General features: G+C 40.2%; 1 protein-coding gene across 10 annotated transcripts in view; it reads right to left on the reverse strand.

Annotated features, from left to right (window-relative positions):
* The window catches only part of MAMDC2 (MAM domain containing 2), a 400,592-nt gene that overhangs the window by 296,025 nt on the left and 87,578 nt on the right, over positions 1-16,989 (reverse strand). For 5 of the 10 annotated variants that reach the window (XM_058695733.1, XM_058695734.1, XM_058695732.1 and 2 more), the window contains 2 exons: positions 15,842-15,960; positions 13,495-13,563 (listed from right to left, as the gene is read on the reverse strand). In XM_058695733.1, coding sequence (XP_058551716.1) covers positions 13,495-13,563; positions 15,842-15,933 — 161 coding nt within the window. In that variant the 5' untranslated portion in view covers positions 15,934-15,960. Of the gene's footprint in view, positions 1-13,494; positions 13,564-14,679; positions 14,802-15,841; positions 15,976-16,989 lie in introns of those variants that run through there. The other 5 variants (XM_058695731.1, XM_058695729.1, XM_058695735.1 and 2 more) reach the window with 2 other exon arrangements.

The raw sequence follows: 16,989 nt of genomic DNA on the forward strand, positions 1-16,989 counted from the left end.
GGGGCCTTTATCTTTTTCTACCTTTGTTTACTCCCTCTTTTTTTAAATCATTAGCATAATGTTATGTTAGTTTCAGGTGTCCGATATAATGATTCAACGATTCCATACATTACTCAGTGCTCATCAAGGTAAGTGTGCTCTTAATCCTGTTTATCTATTTCACTCATCCTCCCACCCACCTCCCCTATGGCAACCACTCGTTAGTTCTTTGTATTTAAGAGCTGGGTTTTTTTGTTAGTCTCTTTTTTCTTTGTTTATTCATTTGTTTTGTTTCTTAAATTCCACCTATGAATGAAATCATACCATATTTGTCCTTCTCTGACTTACTTCACTTAGCATTATACTCTCTAGGTCCATCCTACAAATCAATCTCAAAGAAGCTAGAGGGCAAGAGGTGGAAAGAACAGATGAAATGGCAGACAATTTGAATCTGCTTTTATTCCTGATCCAAGCCAAGCCCTTGCTAAGTTTTCTAGCAGTTTGGAAGCAGTTCTCTCCTTCTGTCAAGAACACAGACTTATAAACCCAGAGATTCTAGTGTCTTCTTGACTATTAAGTGGACTTGGGGTCTTGAGCAAGCCATTTAAACCCTCTACATCTTATTTACCCCCATTAGTATCTCTTCCAAAAATACTTAGAGACTAGACAGATAGATTAATTAATGGAAAATTGGATTCTTTGATTATCTCTGTGCTTTGATTTCCTTGTTTATACAATTAAGAAAATACAGACTCATATGACCTTGTATAAATGTTAGCAGTGGATAATGCATGTGAAATACTTTGAAGGAAATGGAGCACTCTACACAATTAAGCATGAAAAGCAATGTACTATAGTGGTTAAGGACACAAACTCTGCAGTCAGACAGACCAGACCTGAGTTTAAAACCCAGCTCTGGTGCTTCCTAGGTTAAGGAAATTTTGGGAAGTTATTTTACCTCTCTGAGCCCCTTTTTTAATGGAGATAGCTGCAGTGTCTATCTCAAATAATGAGAATTAAATGAAATAAGGCATATAAAGCCCTCAGCTCAGTGCCAGACACACAATATGTGCTCGTTGACACAAGAAGAAAAAGCGATACTGCAAGGATACTAATTAGAGAGTGGAAGAACATGGTTCTCTTTGCATTTTATTTGAAATATTCAAGCTGCTGAATGGATTGAAAGGGACAAGACTGGAGGCAGAGGAACTAGTTAGGACACTTATATTTGCAACTGAATCTGGGTCACTGATCTCGATCATGCTCCAGTGTCAACTATCCACCTGCTATCTGGCATTTTCTCTTCCTCTTACCTTCACTGCCTCAGTGAATGGCCCCATTAACCCCCAGGTGCCTAAGCCAGAAGCCTGGGAATCAACCTTGAGTCTTCTCTACCCTTATAACTAATCAGTTACCAAGTAAATGTCTATTCCTCTCTCTTAATATATCTAAAATATGAAATCTTTTCCTCCACACCACTATTACTAGAGGTCAGGACCTTATCATCTTTTGCCTTGGTTAGTTCAATAGCCTTCTCACTGCAGTCCAGTCACCTACAATCTGCCTTCTGCTTTTTAAACACAAATCTGATCATTTCTACCCCATACTTGAAAACCTTTCACTCTTGCCTTCATGATAAAGTTCAAATTCTTTTTTTTTAATTTTTTTAATGTTTATTTATTTTTGAGACAGAGAGAGACAGAGCATGAACAGGAGAGGGGCAGAGAGAGAGGGAGACACAGAACTGAAACAGGCTCCAGGCTCTGAGCTGTCAGCACAGAGCCCGACATGGGGCTCGAACTCACGGACTGTGAGATCATGACCCGAGCCAAAGTCGGACGCTTAACCGACCGAGCCACCCAGGCGCCCCAAAGTTCAAATTCTTTAACATAGCTTTCAGGCCCTACCTGCTTTGTCCCCAACATCTTTCTCCAACTTTGGATGCTATCACTGAAAACTTGTACTCTATGAACCAAGACATGCCCGTCACAGGTACCATTATCCCCTGCCCTAAATCCCTGTCTAGGGTGCCCTTCTCTCCTGTTGATCTGGCTGACTCTAGCTCAAACTTCATGACTCAGCTTAGGTTTCACATCTACCTGGAAGCCTTTTCTAACCTTCCAAATCTGAGTTATGTTCTCCTCTTGCATTGTCTGTTCACCCTAGCATGTTGCAATGTGTAGGTTGGTTTATTCAACAATTATTCCAGCCTCCCTTCTTGTGTGTCTTTCTCTACTTAGAAGACTCTTGTAGCCAAGGGTGGCCATCTAGTAGATGAAGAATGATGGCTCTGAGGGGGTTTCCCTTTACCTCTTCACTTTCCCATTTCTTCCTTTCTAGAACAGATTGATGATGTTGGGAGGCACAGCAACCCTCCTGATACTATGAGGATGAAAGCTTCCTGCAAAACTTGTAGAGAAGAAAGACAAAAATGCCCTGCATCATTGATGACATCATGTAGCTGCTATACCAGTCTTTTAAGTTAATTTATTTTCGAGAGAGAGGGAGGGACAGAGAGAGCATGCATGTGGGGGAGAGGCAGAGAGAAAATTCCAAGCAGGCTCCATGCTCAGCCCATCGTGGGGCTCGATCCCACAAACTGTGAGACCATGCTTAACCGACTGAGCCACCCAGGTGCCCCGGTGACATTCCAGTCTTAACTCCCTTATATTTCACGGCCAAATTCCTTAATTATTCAAGTTAATACTAGTGAGGTTTTCTGTTACTTTCAGCCAAGGGTATTCCTTACTGATACATGAGTACTGATTGGTGATTTTTCTGTCTCATGTATTAGACAGTGAGCTACTTCAGGAATGGGTGTCTTTTGTCTCTATATTCCTAATACCTAATTGTTCCTAATTCATAGTAGCCACTCATTATGTCGAAAGGATGAATTCAGATATGTGGAACAAACATAATTTCCTCAGGACTAATAATTTTTGCAAGCCATTTTGAAGGGCAATGTAAGCCTTATCTATTAAGGTAATAATTTAACTATGAAAGTGCTAAATATAGAATCAAATTAAACACAGATAGCAGCAATGATTTCCATAATGCTGTAAAATTCGTGTTCCTATGAAACCACTTCTATGGCTCAAAGATGCACAGTATAGTACTATCCACTGAGACTCACTGAAGACTTCAAGTAATTATAGCATTATGACAACCACATAAATTTCCAATATTATAAAGAGAAATACTAGTAATGCAGTCTCACCATTATGTGGAATAAAAGGAAATGTCAGGATTAAATATAAATTCCATAATATTAACATTTTGAAAATCTTTGCCACTCATTTGTTTCATGACCTCATCAATCCCAAAATTTGAACTGCTTGTATTCCCAATGGATTAGCAATGGCACAAATTCACCTGTAGGCCAAATAAAGGTAGAAGCAGCCATATAATCATGGTAGTTAGAGACATGAAGCTTACTTCAGTTATCTACTACTATGGCATATAAGTTAGTGGCTTAAAATAACAACTATTTTATTATCTCTGATTATTCTGTGGGATGACTGGGCTCAGCTGTGTAGTGTTTTGGTCCATGTGATGTTAATGAGACCTACAGTCATCCAGGTACTTGAATGGATGGAAAGATCCAAGATAGCTCATTCTCATGCCTGGCAGTTGGTTTTGTCTGTTGTCTGGGAGCTTAGTTGGAGCTGTCAACAGATGCCTTGGTTCTCTTCCATGTGTCTTGGGCTTCTCACAGCATGTTGGCTAGAGGCCAAGAATCAGAAAGTAGAAACTACCAGTCTCATAAGGTCTGCTCTCTGATGTCCCAGAGCATCACTTCTGCTACATTCCATTGATCAAAATGAGTCACAAGGCCAGCCCAGATTCATAAGACAGGAAAATGACCTTTGTCTCTTGATGGGAGCTGTGGCATGCATGCACAGAGAGGGAAGGGATTGTTTCTGGGGACTAGAGACCAAATAAGTAAATTGAATAAAGCTGTTTTCATAATTTTATCTTGAGGGCCTCACTGAGCACACCTGGGTATGCAAATAAACTTGAACTTTAATTTGGTAGGTGTAGTGTAGTGTAAATGGCTATTCTAATGAAGTTGGATACAATACAGACAGGTATGGTCTGAGTCAGCCATGAATCCACTATGATGCCAAAACTTTGGATCTAACAAGCACTATACCGGGTGCTTTCACATAAATTTTCTTACCAAATTTTATGAATTACCCTGAAAGGATAGCAATAAAGTAGGTCATTGCTATCCACCATTAAAACACTCCTGTGCCAAGGCACACAAGCCACGTCAGGACCTGAGCCATACCCCCAAATATTAACAAATGGGGAAGTGTCCCACCTACTTAGCTGTTTGGTTTCAATGTATGTCAGGTAACAGCAGATACCCTATATGCAGGAGTAGCATAAAGAGCAATAGCATTTAGGTTGACTCTGAAATCATTTCAGCAAATTTGACCAACTATAAAAGCCATTACCATTCAGCACCAGCCAAGCCACCCATTCCAGGCATCCCAGGTGAGTGAGATGAGCTCAGGCAGGTTTCTGCTTCACAGGGGGAAACTTCCAAACCAAATCCAAGGTATGTCTTAGGAACCAGTAGCCATATTATTTGAAAAATGAAAAAATTGAATCTAGAAATTTCAAGAGATAAAGAACCTTTCACCAGTATTTCCTTTAAATGGCTTGGTGCTCAAGACCTGGGCCTTGCCTAAGTGGAGCAAAAAACATCTCCATGTTCAGAGTTCTCTTAGTTGGCCTAGCATTCAAAGAGGCAGAAGAGAAGAGTGGCTAAGACCATGAGCTTTGGCCTTACACAATCTCAGTCCAAATCCTGACTCATCACTTGATTGCTCTGAAAGTTTGAACATGTTACTTGACTTCTCTGTGCTTTTGTTTTTCCCACCATAGAATGCAGATAATGTAGATGGAACCAAGTCGTATGAGTTTTGTAGGAAGTAAATGAGTTAGCAACATCAGAATGGTGCCTGACACATAATACATACCATATAAGTATTTGCTATCAGTTGTATTACTTAAAGTTATAAGTTATAGAAACCTAGCTCAAACTCAAGAAAAAAAAAAAAAAAGAAGGAAAATACCAGCACATATAAAAAGAATACCATCAGAACAGTCTTTTTCCACACCTCTGCTTAGCTTCATTTACAGAGAGATGTTCGCCCCACAGCAAGATGCCCTCTGTAACTTGCTACCTGGAAAATGTTAGGGCATCTTGCCCAAAACTTCAATTATAATCCTAGAATGCTTTCTGATTGGCCATACGGGTCATATGACCAACACATGGGCTTGAGGGAGGTGGAAGCAGGGAGGAAAATCACCCCATTAGCACACAGCCTGGCCACATTACACTGCATGGGAAGGAAAAGGTCCTCCAATGAGTAAGATGGGGAATCAAGAATGGGATTCTGGTCTGTCTCACTCCTATTGTATGGTCATTCCACAACATCATTCTCCTCTTCACATTTTCTTTGTTGTTACCCTCATCACCTTCATCACAGGCATTTTTTAAAACTTTTTTTCCTTCTGGAAAAATGTTCACCAACTGGGTGGCATTTTACCAAGGGACAAGCCACCACATAAATGCCTGAGTAGGAAAAAAAAGCAAATGCCTTGCCCTGGAGTTTGAGAAAAGGAAGAAACAAAATAACACCTCTTACTATTCATATTCAGTCCCTTTCTTCTGAAGAGTGCCAAAGGTTTTACAGATGCTAAATGCCCCAGTGAGAGAAATAAATTGAAAGAGTTAAAGCTGCGGCCTAAGCTCACTATGGTTACTGGGAAGTAATCGCTCCAGACACATATGGATAAGTGCTCTATGCCAACAATGAGCACTTAACTGCCTGAACTACTTTTTGGCCTCATTTAACTTGTCCATTTATGAGACTACAGATGCCTTTCTCCTTAGAACCATAAAATTTTAGAGCAGGAAAGGACTTTACAGATCATTTGGTTCAATCTCTTCATTTTATAGATGGAAACAACTGGAACCCAGAGAGGCTTATTAGCCAGCACAAGGTCATATAGCAGGTTTAGTGCAGGCCCAGAAGTAGAACCATGTCTCCTATCTCTCCATACCATGCCTTTTCTGAAAAACAACTATCTCCAAAAAGCTACCCAGTGATCCAAAACATTATTAATTTCTTTCTTCTCCAGTCATGTGGATCACATAGTGTTTGGATGACTTCTGGAAACAAGACACATTTATTATAAAATTTTGACAATATACACTAATCACTAGCACCGGGATACAATGAAATTTGGTAAAAATGGCAGGATGCAGTAGTAACTGCTTTCCTTGTAAGAGGTCTACCTTTCATACTTCTCCATCCTCCAGCAGATAGTCAGTACTTCTGGGCTGCCCTCAAACTGACACAGGCTCCCATGCGTATGCTTCTCACCCAGTGCGTATTCTATGCCAGAGTTGGCTTTCACTGTCAAAAAAAATTAGCTCCTCCTGTGAACCATTATCCCAGGACCATGCATGGTTAATATGCATATTTAAGTTAAGGGCTTCTGAGAAAAAGATCTTAAAACTATATTTATACTAAATCTCATTTGCAAAATTGAATCTGCTTGATACAGCTTTTGTTGTTGTTTGTTTCATTTGTTCTGTTGTTTTGGTTTCTGGTTGGTTGCTTGCTTACTGGTCACAGATGCCGTCCAAATATTATACATGGAAAACCTTACTTCTTAGAATGAGTCAGCTACAACTATCTGTTACAACAGACAAATAATAAAATGATTTTGTATAGATCATCACATATCTAAGGGCCTTCTGATAATCAGTGAACTAGCTTTCCATGCCTCATGAAGAGCTTCCAAATTACGTATAAGTTCTCGAGAACTTGAATTCGTGAGAACAAGATGGGAGGGCAAAGAATATCTTAGTTTATTAATTATATTCAGGTTCTTATCCACTTTTCCTATGTGCCTTGAAGGAAATGTGTCTCTCATTACTTTGCTATGCCTTTAATGTCTCTACCCATGTAGTAAAAGGAGTATGTGTCAGAGACCTCCTAGCCATGCAACTGTGCCCATCTGAGATCAGAAGAGCACTGTCGGTGGCTGTGGTCTTTGGGCCTCCCTGACTCTCACCCCTGCTGTTACTGGTCAGGGTGAATTCCTTGGAAACTCACTGATAGAAATGTAACCAGCTTTCAAGAGAAACAATAACTCTACTTCTAGACAAGCTCAATCCAGCCTCAATGTATATAAATCCTCACTTTTAAAGTTAAGTCATTGATATTGCTTTTAGTCTCAACCTTACTTCCCCCTACATTATAATTTTTAAAAATTTATCTCAGTCTGTGACATATGTGGGAGGAGTTATCCACAGAGTCCTTTTCTCTAGGTAAGGCCAGGAGTGATAAGTGGTGTCCAAACACTGTAGTCCTTCTGATTTCCAATATGTTCCAGAGATGTTTGCTGCCAGTTTAAGGAGGAAAAGTGTTGTGTCTTCTTGATATTGGTCCAAAATAAAGTAGGTTGGCTATCAGTTGAGTTGTGAGAAAAGAAACAGACTGTTGGGTGCCCAGGTGGCCCAGTCAGTTAAGTGTTTGACTCTTGGTCTCCCTCAGGTCATGATCTCACCATACGTGGGATTGAGCCCCACACCAGGCTCTTTGCTACAGTGGGGAACCTGCTTGGGATTCTCTCTCTCTCTCTCTCTCTCTCTCTCTGCCCCTACCCCCCAGCCCCGTGCACAGGCCTTCTCTCTCTCTCTCGCTCGCTCAAAATAAATAAATAAACATTTTTAAAAATTTTTTTAATGTTTTTATTTATTTTTGAGACAGAGAGAGACAGAGCATGAGCAGGAGAAGGGCAGAGAGAGAGAGGGAGACACAGAATCAGAAGCAGGCTCCAGGCTCTGAGCTGTCAGCACAGAGCCCGACGCGGGGCTTGAACTCATGGACTGTGAGATTATGACCTGAGCTGAAGTCGGATGCTTAACTGACTGAGCCACCCAGGCACCCCAACATTTTTTAAGAAAAGAAAGGACTGTCAAGTGCCATCAAAATATAATGAATGTTATCTAAAAATTAAAATAAATGCATCTAGCTAATGTCCCCTTAACAACAAAACTATACCTACATTCTGATTTTTGTTAAGAGGTAACTGGAAGTTTAAATTTACATTATGATTACAGCCTTTCTTTTATAAGTTGAAGCACATTACTTTGGTCCATTGAGCAAACTCATTCTTATTCATTGCCTTTTAAAGTTGACATTTAACTTCCACAGCTGTACAGTTGGTAAGAAGCAAAAGAATATTTAATATTAAACAAAGCAGACTCTAAAAAACCACAGCATCCTATGGTATGGAATATCGTATAATTAGCGTACATTAACCGAAAGAAGGAATTACATATGGAATTAGTGAAGGACAGTTGAAGGTACTCATGTATTTATTTCCTTGCTGATAATCAAATAAGACAAACAAGTAATTCAGCAATTCCAACTAAGAAGGACTGATTTTTCTAAAAGACTGTGTCTTCCAATGCATTTACCAAAATAGAACTGAGAACTTTTGGTTCTACAAGCCTTGAAGCCCTAAATCAAAGATAGGAAAGAGCAATACCTCTCCTCTGTAAGAATTTTCTGTTCAACACCAGAAATAATCTATTCATTCAAGAAATGATTACTATGCAGCTGCTATAGGTCAAGCTCTCTGGTAGCCACGGGGGATGGAGTTGTCATGGTCTTGCCCTTTAGAGCAAGTTTAGCAAGAAAGACAAACAGGGATGCAAGTAATTGCAACTAACATGAGTATAGTGTTAGGATAAAAGCAGCACACAGTGCCATGGACACCCACAAGGGACCTACCAAGTCGTGGGGGCTGGGGTGACAGTAGGAAGGGAGGGTCCTTTGGAGGAGGTGACATTTCAGATGAGACTTTACAACTTCAGAGTTAAGATTAACTGTACACATTGCATTTTGCTTCTCCAAAAAGCTGCACTAAAATCATATGAAAGAGACTTTAAAAAAAATAAACCCACAAGGATATGAAGAACAGGAAAAAGGACATGAGAAACAAGTTTTGGAAGCTTGGAGAAGAGGAACAAACAAGTGGTGTGTGACTTAACAGAAAGCTGAGTAAGTCCTGAAGCAGCAAAGGACAATTGGGCTGGAGCTGCTGGAGAAGCAGCTAGAACCGCAGGTCTCTGTCACTCTCCACTGCTGGATACTGCCCCTTCTCTCTTCCAGCAGGAACTAGAAATTTATTCACTAGAAAAGGTAAAAGAGGGATGCCTGGGGGACTTGGTCAGTTCAGCGTCCGACTTCAGGCTCAGGTCATGATCTCACAGTTCATGGGTTCGAGTCCCATGATCGGCTCTGTGCTGACAGCTCGGAACCTGGAGTCTGCTTCGGATTCTGTGTCTCCCTCTCTCTCTGCCCCTCCCCTGCTTGTGCTGTCTGTCTGTCTGTCTGTCTCTCCCTCTCTCTCTCTCTCTCTCTCTCTCTCTCTCAAAGGTGAATAAAGATTAAAAAAATAAATTTTTAAAGGGTGAAAGAGAAAGTCATTGATCAACAACATGGTTCAGTGACCATACATAATGAAGGATTAATATTGATGTCCCAGCAAAACGCTCTGCTCACTCCAAGAACACACGTGCCAACCCTTCACCCTTCAGAGGGTCAAATAAGGGAGATTTCTCTGGGGAATCTGACCAGCCCAAGAGGAAAGACTAAAATACTGACACCAGGGCTTCTGGGGGGGTGGGGGGGAGGGAAGACCCACCTAGATCCTTCCAGTAAAACTCCAAGACAGTAAGTTTCACTCACAGGCTCTTAATCATGAGCAGAAAAGCAAGGATTGATTAGAAATTTATTCTATTTCTATTCTATTCTATTCTATTCTATTCTATTCTATTCTATTCTATTTCTATTCTATCTATTCAGACCCCTCAAGAAAGCCTCCAGCATAGATAGATACCATACAAACAAAACCCAAACAGAAACAAAAAAAGCATTTTACATGAAATAGAGACTATGCATGGAGAAGAAAATTTAAGAAAAACAAACTATATCATTAACATCCCCAGATAGATAAGATATTATAGTCATGAAATTAAAAAAAGGATCCAATAAAAACAGAAGGATTTAAACAAACAAACAAAAAACAACTCAATAGTAGGGTCGAAGAAACAGAGAGAAGATAGTAAAGAAAAAAATAAAACAGAAAGACAAGAAAAGTAGAGGACCAGGCCAAGCAATTCAACACCCGAATAAAGGATTTCCAAAAAGAAAGAACAGAGAAAATGGAAGGTATAAATCATCAATGAAATAAATTAAGAACATTTCCCTGAATTGATAGAGTTTCTAGACTCAGGTTGCTGAGTGTCTAGCCCAGCAGACTTGCACAGCACTTACCACATACACATCAATTACTTTTCTAATTATCTTATGTATATTAACTTGCTTAATCATCACTGCAACCCTAGAACATGGACACCTTTATAATTATCATCCTCATTTTACAAATGAAGAAACTGAAATAGCTAAGCAACTTGCCCAAGATCACACAGCTAGTAAGTGGGCAGGGCCAAGATTTGAAGGCAGGTGATGTAGCGGTGGAACCCGCTGCATGAGATTACCAGGTAGGATGGAGCATCACTGTAAAATTTCAGAATACACTACAGACAGTTCTATTTGATTTTTTAACACCAGGGGTGTCTATTATTTCCATAGTGCGTGCAGGGCCGCATACTTGACTGAGACCCAAGGGAACCCGATGTGGACTCCTGTTCCCACCTCCACACACAACTTCCTTCTCTCTGACACCCTGGTCCTACAAATTTGAGTCACATTCAGAAGCTCTAAAATCCTATTCCTGCTTCCTAACTCAACAGGAATATTGCTCTGCAGTTGGGCTCACCTGCCTGCATCGCAGCTGGAAGACATGTGCTCAGAGAGTAAGTCAGGGAGAATGAGACGCCCTCACCCCCATCTCAAGGAGCACAGAGACACACAGTTGCTACCCAACACTTGATGACAGTTGCCTACTATATTTTGCCCGGTTCTATAGTTACTCATGGCAGGATGGTAAGTCTGCAACCAGTCCTTGTGTCTGAAGATATCTTTGTCTGACCCTCCCATTTAAATAGTTCTAGGTTCAAAATTCTTTTCCTTCAACATTTCAATGTTATGGGTTTGCATCCAGTGTTGCTGTTGGAAAGTTAACGTCAAATTGATTTTTATTATTTTGTCTTATGTTTGCAACTGTTTATTTCCCCAAGTAATAAAGCTTTAAATTCCCGTTACATTTGTCCCACCAGGTCTGCTTCCTCTGGTATAAGTCACCTATGTCTTGTCATTCTTCGTGATGCTTTTTATTCTTTAGATGTGTCATGATATTTTTTAACTAGAACTTTGTATTATTCCTGAGACTACCAGATGCCTCTGCTTTGATGACCACAAAGGTGGCCCATTGAAAAGGGAGGCCTAGCTCGTGTCTTCACTGTGAGTGAGGGTGATGTGGGTTGAGCACCACTGCTACCGCTCTCTGGGCTTAACGGTGCTTTTTCTCCCTGGCATTTCTTCCTCCTTTACATGCACTGCCTCGTTCCTCCATATCCAAGATTGCTTTCTCGAACTGGAGTTGGAGGAGACAACTCAGGGGTTTACTGGCCATCTGTGGCTGGAATTACAGATTTCAATGTTGAGATCAGAGTGATTTCAGGGAGGTAGATTGTTGGTATCAAATCATCTAGTATGTAGAGCCCTGGTGTCTCCTTTTCTGTCCTGGACTAAAAATAGTAGACAAAGCCAGTGCAGAAAAATCCAACTTTGAGCTTATACTCCAGGTTTGCAAACACAATAGACAAGACTCTTTGAGCTCCTGCATAAGCCTGGCCCACCGAGAACACTGCTTGCATCCTGGTCTGGCTCAAGACTCCATCTAGAGACTTCAGCCTTTGCCTTCTCTCTTCTCCTCCTCCCCTACTCCATCTCCCAGCCCTCTCTTCCTCTAACCCATCATTTTCTTTAGAGTTTCTCAATGTTTTGATACAGTTGTCAAAGTCTGCCTCTGGATTCATTCTGCCTTTCCATGTTGTTGCTAGAATTTCCAGATTTCAGTGCAAGGAAGGGAGCCAGTGGGATTTTTTTTTTAGCTCATCATCGTCATGGAAGCCAGAAGTCCACCCTCCTCAGGGATCATTTGGAAATACTCCCTGTGGGCCTTCCAGCTCACTTAGATATGCTACAGCAGCCTGTGGGAGACACAGGCCAGGCCAGCCCCACTGCAGCAATCAAGGTTAGAACCTGCATGGTAGAACACCTGGCCAGAATTTCAAGTGACTGTGAAATGGGGTGTGGGGCATTGTCATTTAGGACATTTCCCACCTCAAGCCCAGACAGACTGCAAAGTAGCTTAGTTCTAATGCCAGACAGTTGTCACAGGAAGCAAAAACATCTAAATTGCTGGTGATGATGACATGTCCCCATGTCCACACAGCGCACAATTCAATACTTAGAATTTTATAGAGCTTGTAAGTACCTATATTTCCGTATCACTTATCTATACGTCATTACAGAAATTATGAAAGTTTGTCTTGTTTACAAAGATGAGTGGAAGATAAATTCGTTTTCTGTAGTAACAAGTCATGCCTCCCCAAAATAAATATATTTCTTTTATCAGTAAAAATTAGCAGTCTCTTGCTCTATAGTCCAAGCTCATAACTCATAGTAATGTTCTATAAAGTCACCGCAAACACTGAATTAGCAAATCCTGAACCGTTGCTCTAGGGGAAACACAGGGTTAGGTTCCTGAGAGCCTCTGGCCACAATATTTTCATCACCCAATTAGTACATGTCCTGGTTTTATCTGTGTTTCTATTTAAAGTCACTTTATTTAATATGCACTGTTAATTCATTAACATTGAACATGGCCAACAGCACCATAACTCATGCCTGAAGGAAACTTACCTAATGCACATGTTTTCTCCATAAGTCACATCACAGTCCTCTTGTGCTTGGAACACAAGACAGCACTTTAACATTGCACTTGCAAGCCATTTCAAATAGCAAAATCACCAACAAAAGGCACACGCAAAAAGGCAAAAGTAATTGCAGTAAAAGACTGAGAGAAGGACACTCGGGTACAGTACATAAGAGCCAAAACGGGAAGATACAGTTCTACTTTCCTCCAGGTCAGCTGGGAACGTGCACACTGGTTGGCTCAATTTTTTTTTTTGCCTTTCTGTGCAGATCCGTGAATGACTGCAACAGCACCCTGAGCATTGATTGATTTGGGGGTTACGAATAAATTATAGCAAGTAGGAGAATTTGCAAATACAGAATCCGCAAATAATGAGGATTGACTATATTATTATTACTAGCACTTGCATATTGATGGAAAAACAATACTTTTGTTAAAGGAGTCTGTGAAATGCTATGTAAAGGGTATTTTGTTGACTATGTAGACTCCTCATCCCCTCACCTCCGCAAACAAACCTCCTGATTAATTAAGAAGTATTTTGTGCAATCTGCAGCAGGTTTAGGGACTACTAACATTTTGCGATGATCTGGTGGGTGTCTAGTAAAGAGAGCTCCAAAGCCAGTAGCAGGCAATCCAGTGTCCCTGGAAACAAAACAATAATTTTTAGAGAATATGTCAGACTGACACTTATAAACTTTTATAAACTTTCAGAGCTATACAAAACTTATTTGGGGCTGGATTTTTTAAATCCTTTTTATTTTTTATTTTAATTCTAGTGTAGTTAACATACAGTGTCACGTTAGAGTCAGGAGTCAATATAGTGATCCCACAGTTCCATACAAAGAAAGTAGTATTTTGATTGCAGTTGGCTAATAATCTAGTTATTCAAGCTGCTAAAATGGAGAGTGATACAACAATAGCCAAATTGTGGAAAAAGCCTAAATGTCCATCAATTGATGAATGGATAAAGAAATTGTGGTTTATACACACAATGGAGTACTACGTGGCAATGAGAAAGAATGAAATATGGCCCTTTGTAGCAACGTGGATGGAACTGGAGAGTGTGATGCTAAGTGAAATAAGCCATACAGAGAAAGACAGATACCATATGTGTTCACTCTTATGTGGATCCTGAGAAACTTAACAGGAACCCATGGGGGAGGGGAAGGAGAAAAAACAAAAAAAAGAGGTTAGAGTGGGAGAGAGCCAAAGCATAAGAGACTCTTAAAAACTGAGAACAAACTGAGGGTTGATGGGGGGTGGGAGGGAGGGAAGGGTAGGTGAGGGCATTGAAGAGGGCATCTTTTGGGATGAGCACTGGGTGTTGTATGGAAACCAATTTGACAATAAATTTCATATATTAAAAAAAATAATGTGTGTATTGATTACATGCTGAAATGATAATATTTGGTACGTGTTACGTTAAATAAAACATATTGAAATTTTAAAAAATGGAGAGTGATAGTAGTAAAAGTATGGCTGTAAGTAGGACTGATCAAGCAAATAAGGGTGCTTGGTATTGAGATAAGGCTTGTGGTTTTGTATTAATTATAGCAATAAAATTGATAGAACCTATAATTTGGGATATACTTGTTAAATGTAGGGAAAGGATAGTTAGGTCAACAGAAGCTCCTGGATGAACAGGATTGCCAGCTGGCTGGAGGTGGGCACACAGTGCAACTTGCTCCAGTACCTGCTTCAACTATTGATTTTGTGAGCAAGGGACACAGTGATGGGGGCAGTAGACAAAGTTTTTACCTGAGAAAATACTCTATCAGCAGCTCCAGTTATTAATGGGATTGGTCAGTTTCTGAATCCTCCTTTCAATTATAACTTGTATAACCATGAAGAAAATTATTACAAATGCATGGGTGGTATAGCTGGGGAGGAATTTTTATGATAGATTTTTAAAAGACTTTCATGTCTGCACCTTTCATGCACTTTGCAAAATAAAATGTCCCAACAAGTAAATTAAAAATTCAGCATTTTGTCATTGTTTTCACTGCATTTTCCAATAGTTACAAGATAAGACAAAGTCTATGGATAGAGTTTTCCATGGAAAGGCCAAGTTTCAGGACTACAGATATGAACAGATAAGAAACAGTTCTATGGGGTGCCTGGGTGGCCTAGTTGGTTAAGTGTCCAACTCCTGACTTCAGCTCAAGTCATGATCTCACAGTTTGTGAGTTCGAGCCCCACATCAGGCTCTGTGCTGGCAGCACCCCTGCTTGGGATTCTTTCCCTCTCTCTCCCTCTCTCTCTGTCCCTCCCCTGCTCACACTCTGTCTCTCTCAAAAATAAATAAACATTAAAAAAATTTTAAAAAAAGAAATAGTTCCTACTTTCAAGGAACGATTTCAAGGGAAACACACATACATATAAATAAGTAGAATGTAAGTCCAACTGTTATGTAGAGCATTAACAAAATGCTCAGAGGGCAAGAATATAAGAGCAATTAATCCTGATTGACATCTCACCTAATTTTTACTGCTTGTCAGGCAATATTTCTATGAACATTTCATACTTCTTTACACCTAAACTTCCCAACAACTTTATGAAGTAGATGCTGATTTTAATTCCCATTTTACAGGTTGAAAAACTGAAGATTATAGATACTGTTTACTTTCACAAGTAAATGGTGGAGCTGGTGTTCAAACCTAAATAGTCAGAACACTGACCAGAAAAAAAAATGTGTAAAGAGGACCCAGAATGGGTAATGCTGATTGGCAAACACTTGAAGGAAAGGGAATTCTAGACAGGGGGAACAGCATGAACAGAAAGCACAGGAGATTGAGATGTGTTCACTGTGCTTGATGTGTTCCTGTAATGGGTAGCCAGGGCCACTGCACCTCCTCACTGCTCATCCAGACCCTTTCCTGCACATATATGTTCTGTAAGTGAAGGAAAGTATTAAGAATACCTTTCAATAATCCCAGAGCTCATTGTTTCTTCATTCAGTAAAGCCTTTCTCTTTATTGTAGCCAATTCTCTGTTTAAATAAACTTGTGCCATTTGTTCATGTGTTTCTGATATCCAAATCTGGAAAAATAGAAGCTACATATGAGAAAAGTAAATACATTGCCAAAAATGGTCAGTTACTAAAATATTTTTGTTGAAGCACATTACTGATTTTTTTTTTAAGAGAGAGAGAGAGACAGAAAGGGAGTGCGCGTGTGTGTGAGCAGGAGGAGGGGTACAAGGAAAGGGGGAGAGAGAGAATCTCAAGCAGGCTCCATACTCAGTGAGGAGCCCCACTTGGGGCTTGACCCAACAACTCTGGGATCATGACCTGAGTTGAAATGAAGAGTCAGATGCTTAACTGACTGAGCCACCCAGGTGCCCCAAAGTATATATTGATTGTAATTGTTGACGCTGTTGACATTAAAAAATAAGTAATATCTTTGGGCGCCTGGGTGGCTTAGTTGGTTAAGTGTCCAGCTTCAGCTCAGGTCATGATCTCACAGTTTGTGGATTTGAGCCCCACGCCAGGCTCTGCACAGACAGCTCAGAGTCTGGAGTCTGCTTGGGATTCTCTCTCTCTCGCCCTCTCTCTACCCCTTCCCCACTTGTGCACACTGTGTCTCTGTCTCTGTCTCTCTCTCTTAAAAATAAAAAACTTAAGCAAATACCTCTTAGCAGTCAACAATTTCATTGTAAATATGTGAAAATGCCAATTCCTTACTATGTTACTGGAAAATAAAAAAATCAAATTGGTTGTTTCTATGAAATGCCTTCAACTAAATACTGCTTTCTCCTTTCTTCTCAAGGATCATATATGTTAATTTCTCTAAGTAAGAAAATGTTTGTGGCAATTGCTTTGTAAATCGCATGGGACTTCAGATACCAGCACCAGCAATGAGCACCAGCAGCAGCAGCACGATCATCATCCATTCTCTATCAAGGATGACTCAACAAGCTGTCAAGCAATTACTCCTATGAGAAAAACCTGCAAATTGTAAGATGTCCTCAAACCAACTGAAGAAGCATCAGGGGTAACATCTAGGGGATCTTACGAACAAAAATTGGCATTGAGTATTCAGTATTTTTTCCATTCCAAACTCTAGAAGA

This window comes from Neofelis nebulosa, chromosome 12 (genome assembly GCF_028018385.1).
Source record: "Neofelis nebulosa isolate mNeoNeb1 chromosome 12, mNeoNeb1.pri, whole genome shotgun sequence".
Taxonomy (NCBI): domain Eukaryota; kingdom Metazoa; phylum Chordata; class Mammalia; order Carnivora; family Felidae; genus Neofelis; species Neofelis nebulosa.